The 12,500-nt window shown below is 41.7% G+C and overlaps 1 protein-coding gene and 2 pseudogenes across 1 annotated transcript; 1 reads left to right on the top strand and 2 right to left on the bottom strand.

Annotated features, from left to right (window-relative positions):
* Window positions 1-2,800: 2,800 nt before the first annotated feature.
* Window positions 2,801-5,619, bottom strand: LOC138056220 (uncharacterized). The gene is made up of 2 exons (XM_068902026.1): window positions 5,351-5,619; window positions 2,801-5,255 (listed from the first exon to the last, which is right to left on the bottom strand). Exons 1-2 carry the CDS (start codon window positions 5,617-5,619, stop codon window positions 2,801-2,803), a joined length of 2,724 nt encoding a protein of 907 aa, XP_068758127.1.
* Window positions 5,620-8,289: 2,670 nt separating this feature from the next.
* On the bottom strand, window positions 8,290-8,792 carry LOC138056219 (uncharacterized; annotated as a pseudogene).
* A 2,996-nt stretch (window positions 8,793-11,788) lies between these two features.
* LOC138056218 (uncharacterized) overlaps window positions 11,789-12,500 on the top strand; it is a 7,512-nt pseudogene continuing 6,800 nt past the window's right edge.

The raw sequence follows: 12,500 nt of genomic DNA, 5'->3' as shown, positions 1-12,500 counted from the left end.
CAGTAAAGTTGAGGCCAATATTTGAAAATGGCGGATCCTCGAAAACTCGGTTACTTGGCAGGTTGGGAGGATGTAAAGGGCTGTACGGCGTTCCATCGTGTTTGCGACAAATAACACAAGCGAATAACTAACTTATTTACACAATGTTCAGTTCTCTTTGTAAAGTTTCTCCATTAACTGCTGCTACGCGTCTTGGCCTCGTAACCTGATTCATTGGTTGTGTTTCGTTAGTTGCTGTAGCTTCCGAATGCACCTTGACGTCGATAGGCACCAAATGCTGTACGACTCTTCTTAGATGAGACGGACGACCTGAATTGTTAGCAACTTTCACCACAGCCACTCGGACATTACCATCCCTTCCAGGAATGAGCTCTTTGACCTTTGCTAGTTTCCAGAAACCTCTACTTGTAGAATCGTTTTTCAACAAGACAATGTCTCCAATGGAAATACGTCGTTTGTTGCACCCTTTAGATCCGACTTGAGATCATTTCTTTCAACTCGATTAGGTATTCTTGACGCCACTGATTGGTGAGTGGTTGAAGAACATGTCTATGATGACAGGACATCTTTGTGACTGATTTGCACTAACCACTTCACAGTGAGTAGCGTTCGGAGTTGATGTAATTTGTCTTCCATAGATCAAATCAGAAGGTGTTAAAGGGATATTGATTCGTTGTCATCGTACACGTACGTAAGGGGTCTGGAATTGATAATGCCTTCGATCTCCACTAAAACAGTAGATAGTTCGTCAAAACTGAGAGTAGATCTCCCTAGGATCTTCTTCAAAGGTTTCTTGATGCTTCTCACAAGTCGTTCCCAAAATCCTCCCCACCACGAGGCCTTTTCGATAATAAAATTCCGTGAAATTTGCTTGTTCACAAGGTATTGCCAAACTTCCTCTGCTTGGGCTACTTTTTGTATGTCTTGACATGAAGATCTGAAGGTCTTGGTGTTGTCGGAAGTTATGGTAGCCGGCAGTCCTCTTCAACTAGTGAATCTTTGGAAGGCAAGTAGGAACGATTCAACACTAAGGGCTCGTGTAAGTTCCACATGTACAGCTTGGGTGGATGCGCACGAGAAGAGGCAGACATAGACCTTCTGTGATTCCTTGATTTCGTCTTCTGAATGCTTAATTTCAACATACAACGGTCCAGTAAAGTTGAGGCCAATATTTGAAAATGGCGGATCCTCGAAAACTCGGTTACTTGGCAGGTCAGGAGGATGTAAAGGCGTTCCATCGTGTTTGCGACAAATAACACAACTTCGGATGAATTTCTTCACTGCCTCACGTCCACGCAGTATCCAATAGCGTTCTCGTAGTGTCGTTAACGTGTCTCTTATACCACTGTGTTTAACTGACTCGTGTGACTGCTTGATCAATAAACGGGTGAATTCGTGCTTCGCTGGTAGTAGAATGGGGTTCCTTGTGTTTACAGGTAACGGTGCGTTGTTCAGTCTCCCTTTACACTTGATAATGCCATCGTCTAAGAACAATCCACACTGTGTAACGTACGCTGGAGGGGCAGAGCTGTGATCCTTACTCAGAAGAAATACGATTTCTTTGGAGAAGGCTGACCCTTGAACTGATCTGATCCACAGGTGTTCGGCTTCCTTCAAATCTGCTGCGTTTAATCTGATTCGTTCCTTCTCGGTATTCTTATCGTTAACTTGACAACCTTGACAACCAGAAGCAATTTCGTTAGGTTGTGAAATCGGTTGATATCGATTGTCTGGTCAATCTTCTTCTCTGACATGCTGGCTGAGGAATTCACTAGTGAGTGAACAGTAGCTCGTGGATGCTTTACAATTTCCTTGAGCGCGACTTCATCTTCGGACTGGGTCGTTCGATTCTCGGGCCATTCGGTTTCGGGAAGGTACAAGAAATTTGGGCCTTTCCACCACGTTTCGGATGCTACAAGGGCTTTAGCTGTTAAACCACGTGAGGGCAAGTCAGCAGGATTTAGCTGACCGGGACAGTGTCGCCATGAATCCTTGGAAGTTAAGCGGCGAATTTCCTCGACTCGGTGTTCTACGTACTGTTTCCAAACTCTTTGATTCTTGATCCAGCATAAAGTTGTCATTGAGTCAGTCCAATAGATGGTTTTGTGAATTTCTCCAATCGATACCTTGAACTTGTCGACTAGCCGTGCGAGAGATAAAGCGCCTAAAAGTTCCAAACGGGGAATGGATTGCTTTGTCATGGGTGACACTTTCGATTTGGAAGCCCCTAATCTCACGTCAATACGACCATCATCGTAGCGAGAGCGCAAGAAAACAACTGCGGCGTAGGCATGTCCGGAGGCGTCGCTGAAGGCGTGCATTTGAATCTCAACAGGTCTCGCAGTGAAATTGCATCGCAGTATACGCACGGTTTCGAAACATCTGATTTCGCCTAATAAGGAAGTCCATTTTTCAAGAAGCTTTCATAGAAGTGTTTCGTCCCAGTTGATCTTGTCAATGCAAAGTTCTTGAAACAGAATCTTCAGACCTATCGTAAATGGCATTAAGAATCCCACTGGATCAAAGATCTTCGCTGTGACCTTCAAAACGGACCTCTTGCTGAGCGGAAGTGACTTAGCATACGCGTGTAAACTGGAAAAATCGAAGAAAAGTTCGTCGCTGAGTGTGTTCCAATTTAGTCCTAACACCTTTACAACAAAGTCATTCTTAGTTGAAGGACTATCTAATCCAGTAATTGTCTTAGCGTAAGACTGATCATCTTCAATTGTGACATCCGATTGTGATTTGCGTTTCGTAATTGAATCTTCTTGTGGCCCTTCAGACTTTGAAATCTCAGACATCACACTGGGTGAGTTAGAGTTCCATTTTCTGAGATATAATCCCCTGCAGCCATGATTCTCTTCGATTTGTGATAAATTTCCAAGGCCTTCTCATCGTCTCCTGCTCCAGAGAGTAAATCATCAACGTACAGTGATTTTTCGAGAAGCGCTGCCATTTCCGGTTCACTTTGTTTGTACAAGCGCAAATGATGAGCTATTGTTGCTCCAAGTATAGAAGGCAATGGTTGTAATCCAAACAAAAGGCGGTTGAATCGAAATTGCACGATTTTAGGTCTGTCTCGATCTGCGTCATCAAACCAAAGGAAGCGAAGCATGTTTCGGTCTTCTTCTTTTATGCTCACCATCAGAAAAGCCTTTTCTATGTCTGCCGTGAGTCCTACTGGGGAACTTCGAAAACTTGCTAACATGTCAAATATGTGCGGAATGTAATTATCGCCGGTCTCTAAACAATCGTTTAGTGACAGTTCATCCTTAGACGATTTCGCTGACCCATCGTACACTATGCGTACTTTAGTCGTTTCGCGATCTTTCCTGATAACTGCGTGGTGTGGCGAATAGTAAACTCGTCCTTTGTCAACGTTACTGTTTGATTCTTCTTCAGGAACTCTCTCAACGATTCCGGTCTGCTCTTGTTCTCGAACAATTTTGTCATAGTCCCTCAATAAATCTGGATCCCTTTTCAACTTGAAATGAAGTGATCTCAGTCGGGTTACGCTCAATCGGTAACTATTGGTGGATGGTTGTAAATCCTCTTTCCATGGTAAGCCTATCTCGTAGTTGTGACCATTGAAGTGGATTTCTGGTTTTCGTCTATCTGCATATAGTGATTTATCTTCTGGAATTATTCCAACACTCTCCGACTCCCAGAAATTCTTCAAGCTCTCGACTAATTCGTCATCTTGCTCCTCCAACATCGAACTGACTCCACTGGAAATAATCAAATTAGAGGAAACAACACTGCTGGATGATTGATCGTACATTGGTCCGGACAACAACCACCCAAATTTGCTGTTGACTGCAGTCGGACCCTGATCGCCTTTGATGGAATCTCCAGACACAAAGTCCCAGTAATAATCGGAACCAATCAGGACATCAATTGATTCGGTGTTGTCGAAGTTGTCTGCCAATTCCAGGCCCTCTAAATGGACATAGTCAGCTACATTGACTCTGTTTGGCAAAGGAGAACAAATTACTGGAAAGTTCACTGCATACAGTTCTAATTTCTCGTTATTTCGTGTTTGTAAACACAGTTTTACGACGTTACATTTCTGTTTCCGGTAACTCGTGTCCCCGAAGGTGTTGATGTTCAGATTTTCAGAATTGACAGGCTTTAAATTTAGGCGTGAAGTTACACTCGATGAGACATACGATCGCTGACTTCCGTTGTCGAAAAGCACACGTACAGGAATTGAATTTGATCCGTTGACTGCCATGCAACTTGCTGTCTGCAGAAGCACAGTTCCCTTGGTAGTAGTCTTCGCAGTTGTAGTCGTAGTAACAGTTGCGAGTTCGTTCGGCGTTCTTTGTTGTTCCGCGAGCTTATCTATTCTTACGCAAATCGATTGGTGATGCTTTCCATCACAGTGTCGGCATCTCTTTGTTTTGAAGCAATTCTTCGCATCATGGCCAGTTTTCAGGCAAATAAAACATCGATTATTCCTCTGAAGAATGTCTCTTCGCTCTTTCGTTTGTTGAACCTTCGTACAGGAGGCTGAATAATGCTCCCCATTGCAATAAACGCATCGAATCTGGAATTCTTTGCCTTCCGTCGTAAATAGTGCATTCGCTGTAGGAATCGATCGTGAGGAATTCGAACCAGGGTTTGGCGGTTTTCGTAACGGGACTTCTTGTGTTTTGACAGCCTCACTGGCTTCACGCGCTTCGACTTCTCCTTTGATTGTGTCCAACAACTCATCGATTTTCCATACTTCATTGGTAGATTTTCGTGCGATCTCCAGCCGTATTTCGTTGGGAAGTTTCGACATGATGATCGGAATTAACAGACTGCCATACTCCTGGGACGACACTCCCAGAGAAGATAGTCCTCGCACATGTACGCTTAATTTATCGTAGAGGAATCGAAGAGACGATGGACGATCAGTAAGGCAGGGTTGTAATTTTAGGACTTCTTCCATATGTGCGGAGATGATCTGTTGTGTTTTGCCAAATCGTTGCTCGAGTATTTCCACCGCGGAATCGTAGTTGTCGCTTGATAAGGCAAGCCCTTGAATGGCTCGGCTTGCGGCACCTTCCAATAGCGATCTCAAATAGTTGAATTTGTCGATTTTCGAGAGACTTACGTTGTCATTTACTGCAGACTTGTACGAGTCCCAAAATCCCATCCAGGTCGTGACATCCCCACGAAAATTAGGGAGAACAAGCTTTGGTAGTTTGCTTTGACTTGACTTGTAGGAAACGACGGCGGCAAGCCTCCTGGTAGTGCTTGAATCAATCCTGCGAGTGGATTAGTCGTTTCTTGCGTATAACCAGCAGTCGGTTTAGAAACATCGCTTATTTTCTTCTGGCATGCGATAACCTTTTCCACATACTTCTCAGATTCTTCGATCTCCTGTAGAATTTCGTCAGTGTTACACAATGATAAAACTTCTTGCTCGATGTCTGCGAGAGTCTTCAATTTTGTTTCCAGCAATCGACTTATGACCTCCAATTGTTGAACTTGTTTGTTAGAAGAAAACGTAAATGCTTCATCTTTTACGATGTCGGTTACCTTACTCTCGTTTTTTGTAACAATAGCACGTTGTGCTCCACGTATCGCTCGCAATCGTGTTAATCTTTCCTTTTTTTCTTCAGTTGTCATGATCGTCGTACTCGTGAAGGAGCTCAGTGCCCCACGTTGGGCGCCATATCATAATCCTCTGGAACTCTTGCCGTTAAACTAGTTTATTTTTAACAATCATTTGTACATCACGTTGAAGGATCTCGCTCGATCGAAAAACATCAAAACACTAATCAAAAAACTGCTGAAAAGCCGGATGTTATTACAAAACGCACGTGATCAAACCGGTTTAAAAACAAGAATCTGTACAAACAAAACGCAGTGTCCACTGTCACTGATTAACTTAGTTATTAAGAACGGTGAACGATTTCCACAATCAACCCCTTGAAATTCTGAATCCTGGCAGGGATTTGTTTGTATTAGTTCAGCATAGTCTGTTGATGTCAAATTGACGGTCGTCTGTGGAATGCGGACTGGCTGATTTTCGCAGTCGATTGGACCACCCCACTCTTCAGAGGGTGATGGTCCCTCCCAGTCTATACCATAGATGTCCAAGTTAACCTGTAGATCCAGATTAACATGTTACACAGACAACTCTCATCAAAATGAAACTGTATTCATTCCCCAAGGACTGGTAAAAATTTAATTAGTCCATCATTAAATCATCAGTGTTTTCTATGTACGCTTCGCCCACCCCTGTTGGGGCCTCTCAGGGGATGTGACAGCATGAAGAATGCAACATCAACATTTTCTCCTTTGTCCGACCTGACACGTGATGGCAATCCATACGTTAGACTTGATGTTACTGTGCGCGCAGTCAGTGTTCGTTTTTCTCTCCAGTTTTGTAAATATTGCTGGTCATTTTTACCTGAAGGGTCAGTGTGCCACAAAGCGAGTGGTCCATAAACCTGGTAACGCCTTCTATGTATTGTACAAAGTTCAAGAGCTCGCAACAACACCCAAACTGGATTAACTCTACGCATTGCCTCCCGTATCCTGCTCTGCTGAATACGCAGCCCTCGTGCTTGCAGAAAACCAGTCATGCGCCTGTAGCCAGCGTTTGGGAATTCTGTTAAAATGTTTCGTATAAGGTTATCAAGTGCCTGGTCGCGTATATCTGAATATGTTGACCGTGCCCTCAAGCCAAACTCCGAGAGTCGTGGTTCTAATGTGCGAACACTAACACCCAATAGACTTGCAATCTCAACTACACTGAAGCAACGTTCCAACAGGAATTCAACTTGGTCTCTTGATATCAGATATCTCGGGCGACCTCGGTCTCCGAGGAAAATTCTTGCAGGTACAGGACTTTCTGAATATTGTGGACGATTTGAGATGATCAGCAATTCGATCGCGAGCTGTACCTATCAGGTGCACAACTTCCTCGCCAAGTTCATATACATCGAAATAGCGAATAATCAAGCCATGCAGCCAATCCTGCCTCAAGATGTCGAATGACATCAAGTAGGATCACACTGATATTTATCAAAGCCTGAAGCTCCTCAGCCCATAAATGGCTTCAATCTGCCATTTCTCCCTGCTGTTCCGTTTGGCGGGAAACCTGTTGCCTCGTTTTCTTGTCTAGTCACCAGTCCACATCATGAAATTTGATGCAGCATGAGATTTAGAAAACCGCACATTGGCTGTTGTTTCCTAGATGACTTGCATCAACAAAATTCGTTTTCAACACAAAGTTACTCAAGCATAAAATTTGCTGCGTCATAACAAATTTGTTATGCGATTCAATTGATTTTGCCTCAAAATTTCAAGAGGACAGGAAATCGGAAACCTGCTCACTAGAATTCAAACAACAAATTAAGACTTGAATGTTGGCGGGAATAAACCCTGAAACCCACTCATTTGCAACACAACTCTAGCCGCCATGTTTTGTACATACTGCATTCTTTGTAACTGATATTTAGGCAGGCCATATAATAATGTATTACAATAATCTAGTTTCGATGTGACAACTGCATGAACAACAACTGCTGCTGATTCTTTTGTGAGGTACTTCCTAATTCTAGATAAGTTCCTGAGACGATGAAATGATGATCTACAGATGCTAGACACATTGCATGAAAAGACATGTGCTCATCAAGGCTAAAACCAAGACTCCCAACCGACTGAGAGGCAGCCACGATCTCTTCACTAATACATAAGGACTGAAAGGATACAGAGGGACGATGCTTTTAGTGGACAAATAGCAGAAATGCAGTTCTCGACCCTCGATTTAGTAGCATCGACATCCACCGATTTGAATGCAAAATATAACTGAGTATCATCGGCTTATAGACGATAATCCAAGCCATAACATCTTATCAATTTTGCAAGTGGCTCGGTATATAGAAGGTAGAATACAGGTCCCAGAACTGAACCTTGGGGGAACTCCCTCGGGGAATTCGTCTCATTGATGTTAACAAACTGCTTTCTTTGAGAAGATAAGAATTTAAACATTGTAGTACAGTTACTTTGATGCCAAATGATTTCTTCAGTCGTGGCAGCAACAAGGTATGATTAACGGTATCAAATGCTGCCAACAAATCCAATAAAACAAGGATAACATTCTCGCCCTAGTCCAATGACAGCATAATGTCGTTTGTAACAGTGAGAAGCGCAGTCTCAGTGCTGTGGAAAATCTTATACGCTGATTGAAGAGGCTCATGTAGATTATTTTATAGTCAATCAATCACTGTCTCTATCAATTTAGATAGGAACTTTTCATTTTACAGAGGGCGAAAGTTACTAAACTGCTCAAAATCTGCATTTAATTTTCTTAAGAAGAGGTAATAGCAGTGCCTAAGTTCCCAGCTGGGCAACGATCCAGATGACAATGACCAATTAATCACCCGTCTAAATACAGGAACAATACTGGAATAGCATTGCCGTATGATACTCACTGGAAGTGGATCCAGTGCGGATGTCTTAATAGTTGAACCCCTAATCAACCCTAAGACGTCTTCATCTGTTACTATTTCGAACTTGCTAAAGCATGATGACGTACACTCAAAATCCTTCATAGTGCGCTACTCCAGCTGCTCTTTCCTAACCAGCAACTCATCACGAATTCGCACAATCTTGGCACTAAAAAAATCAGCAAAGGCATTGGTGAGTTCTTGGTCACTGTTCACAGCCGGATATCTTTTGTGTATGTTCCTTTGCAGTAATTAATCAACTGTGCGAAAAAGAAGCTTCCTATCATGGACATTGTCCTGAATAACTGCTGAGTAATTCTGTTCTTTCGCCTTATAGAGCATAGCATTTGCAACATTGCACTATTCCGAATAATTCACCCTGTCAATTTCAAAACCAAACGCCATTTACGTTCAAGCCTTTGCCTCTTTCTCTTCATTAATGTTTGCTACTCCACGTTCTTTAACTCCTTTATTGTCTCCCTCTTTACTTTCTGTTAGCTCATCTTCAGACCCGTCCTCATTTTTGCGATTCTTCTTGCTCTCTAGCAAGGCTCAAATAATGGATCCCATCTTTTTCCAAAAAGTGACCAAGTGCAGAGCTTTCAACAGGCAGGGAATGCTGAGGAAGAATGTGAAACATGGCATAGGCACCCAATGAAGACACTATTAACTAATCAGATGCAGATTTGCAGCAGCTTGCAGAGTTAGCTGGCCACCATAGGTGCCGAGGAACCCCCTAGAAACAGTTCCAATGGAAAACCGTCAGTGTCACTCGGGTTTTGTTCCATATATTGGTTTCGTCTCGTACTGTCCTTTCTGAGCTAAATATGCCGATGCTTGCAAGGTGATGCGCTATTGTGCTGAACTGGCAATCGCCATTTCCATTGGAATTGAAGACGACATTATACTCCTGTGACGTGAATTCCTCATAGAAATCCTGTACAGTCATTGGTATATAAAATTTACTCATGACATTCTCACGTATCTCCTTTCCTGGCTGATGAATACTTAATGGTTAACTCTTTACTGGTCTCCTGTCTTTTATGGTTTTCTTTCTTAACTGTCTCACTTGTTATGTCTTGTACAGAAATTGAAGATGTAGCTTTACCGCCTGTTTCTAAATGTTGTAAAGTAATTCAAAAGCGGTAGTTTTTTATTTCCGTTTCAAGACCTGAGCAGTTGTATCAAAGCAACAATGGGGCACAGCTTTGCTGGTGCAACACAAAGCATAGCAAATCAAAACATTTGCGCAGACATTGCTTGCTTTTTTAGCATGTGAAAGGATCATGTCAAACTTCTTCCTCTTCTTTGCAGTATGAAGCTTGGCGGGGCTACCCTCCCTTACGCATCGTGCACCCAGTATGTGGTTGAGATTTTCTACTGTAGAAAACTTTGAGAGGGGATTTGCCTCCATAGATTCTTTGTCTTAAAGCTGTGATATTTCTTGAGTTGTTTTGCCCAGTTTACTCCACTTTTTCATAGGTGACCAAGGTCAAAGGCGGTTTTTTTTTAAGGGCACAATATGACTGTGAGTGGTTTTGTCTACTTTGAATCACCTTCATTCAAACTCTTGCACAGTTTCTTCACCCATGTTTTAAGAGTGGATACCTGTACAAATCAACAAATCCCTGGCAAACGATAAAAAAGAAATTTCGCTCTTACTCTCAAAGTAGAAAGAGTGATGTCTCCTGAAATGTATGATATAGCTTGTTTGGGCAAATTTCATTTTATTTTCAAGAAAATTGCAAATTACTGAACACAGCCAGAAATTCTGTTTTGAAGGAGTGAATTTTGTCTTTTAGAAAGCTGAAGCACCAGTAATCAACAATAGCTCCCTTTATTTGTTACAAACAATTTATTGACTATAGTTCGGCCAAAGTTGAGAGCAATCAAGCCTTTCTACATTTTCCAAATAATTATATTATTGGTGCATGTATTTTGTGTCAGGAAAAGTGGTCCCATAGAAGATCCCCTAGCAAATGTACTTTGTCTCTAAATCTTTCGAAACTCTGCCAACCGGATGTTAACAGGAAGGTTTTTCAACTATGTAACAAATCTGTTTGTGTGTTATGCTTTAGGCTCCGAAAGTGTGTTGAAATTGAATTGCTTGTGATTTTGGTATCAAAACATGACAACATAGAGTCTGTGCTTGCTTTGTCTTAAAAAAAACATAACACCATTTTTAATAATAAGATTTACAATTAATGCTTACCTGTTTTGCATTTAAAGTGGAATCTTCGAGGATCTCCTGGGAAGAATTGACGTCAAATGTTATTGGGAAGGAATCAACACCAACCAAAAGTGTCTTTTTGTTTTTTTTTTTAATTTAATGATTTTGTTTTTTCTTATTCTTTCCAGTTATAATTGATTGACCGTCTTCTGTTGCTGGGGTCTGAGCATGACTTCATATCATATTTTTAAACACCTGGCTAATAACCATTTCTCTTTATGATCAAAGATGATACCAACAGAATTTAACTAGGGTTTAAATGACAGTTTCGTCAATACAGAGAGGTCGAAACAGGAATCTCTGCAGGATATCACCAATGTATTATCAAATACTTTGTTTTTGTCACCTTGCAAGAGGCAAAGTGGTGTCTGTGTTTCCGCTTATTTTGGTGTAACTGGTTTCAGTTTGATGCTCCTTCAATGCAATAGTTAGGGGCATGTGTGGTTCTGACATAAGAGATAGAAAGAAAGAAGGTCAGGTCATCCGGCTATCATCACGTTCAAAAGATATTTCTAATCTTCTGGCATCATACTTGTTTACTCGTCCAGAAAACGAGATAGACTGATAATGTTGCAACACAGTTTTTAAAATGCCAGCAGCTTTGGACAGCATGACCATATGTCCCCGTAATCATGGAAAGCCAGATTTAGGATGGATGAGGGAACAGAAAGAGAATACCACTTGCTCTGTGGATTTCCTAAATTGATTTGTTTCAGCTGCATCTCACGAATTTGCAGATCATGCCGCAATAAAATGAGAACACATCAACCAGTCCCGATAAAGAGGTTGATGTATTTAAGGTTACAGTAGACCTTTACCTAGTTAGGTACAACAGCCATAAACTACCTGTATACATCAATTGAAAGGCTATGAAATATAATATATAAAGACTTTTTCACCTTATCGACTTTTTCACCTTATTTTGTTGTTGTTTTGTTTTGTTTTGTTTTTTTTTTTTTCCCTAAGGCGAATATCTTTTAAAGGTCTGGAACGCGTTTTAATTTTTGATTTTGTTCGTTTTGACAAGCCGAGAACTGCCATAGCCCAAAATGCACTTCGCACCTGACAGTTGGCCCACAACCCTCTCCTCACCGGTTACCTTTCCAATATGGCGGTTGGAATAAGGACCGATTCGTGAAAAAATGATCATGACCTAGAAGATATCCTGGGAAAGTACGTTAGGGAGAGATTGCAACGCGAAGAGATCTTGGATTTCGTTTCAAGGGATTTCAGTAAAAAAGGCCTGGAGTCTGAGGACACTGGATAGAAGGCTGCACCATTTCGAAATTTGTCACACAGATGGAAATGTGACTGTAGACGAAGTTCAGAGGAGGTTGGACAGCAGCGTGCAACGCGTCGTGGGAAATTTTTATTTTTCAGTCAGTTGCCTCCAGACTTCAAGGGAAACACATCTCCGTTGTAATCAACATGGACGCCATTGATAGACAGGCCGCAGAGTCAACTTCGTTTAAGAGTTCCAGTTGCTTCTTCTTACATTGCTGTGACATGCTCAATTTATTTACTTTCTCTGTTCGAAGCCGGCTCTTGATTATCAATGGGTTCGAGGAAAAATTCCTTTTGAAAGATGAATGTTCATTTTGCAACTGAGCGAGGAAATTAGATGGACTGAGCGAGGAAATTAGATGCTCTGAAGTCGGCGTCAGTTCTATTAAAAAACCCAGTGTTGATTTTGAGGTAGGGTATAAATTTTCTTGTTTTAGAATCATGCATTGTTGGAAATTTGTCTGTATTTGAGGCTTGAGCCATCGTCGTTCTAAACTGTGTGAAAACAGATTTTCCTGGCTTAATTAATGCACAAC

This window comes from Montipora capricornis, chromosome 7 (assembly GCF_036669925.1).
Source record: "Montipora capricornis isolate CH-2021 chromosome 7, ASM3666992v2, whole genome shotgun sequence".
Lineage (NCBI taxonomy): Eukaryota > Metazoa > Cnidaria > Anthozoa > Scleractinia > Acroporidae > Montipora > Montipora capricornis.
Note: the sequence above shows the minus strand (reverse complement) of the source record. Positions and strands in the feature narration are given on the sequence as shown.

Bases quoted from the DNA above. Each gene is read 5' to 3' on its own strand.
- LOC138056220 (XM_068902026.1), bottom strand. From the start codon at position 5,619: ATGACAACTGAAGAAAAAAAGGAAAGATTAACACGATTGCGAGCGATA. The intron at 5,256-5,350 runs GTATGTGGAAAA...ATCCACTCGCAG, and splicing joins GAGATCGAAGAATCTGAGAA to GATTGATTCAAGCACTACCA.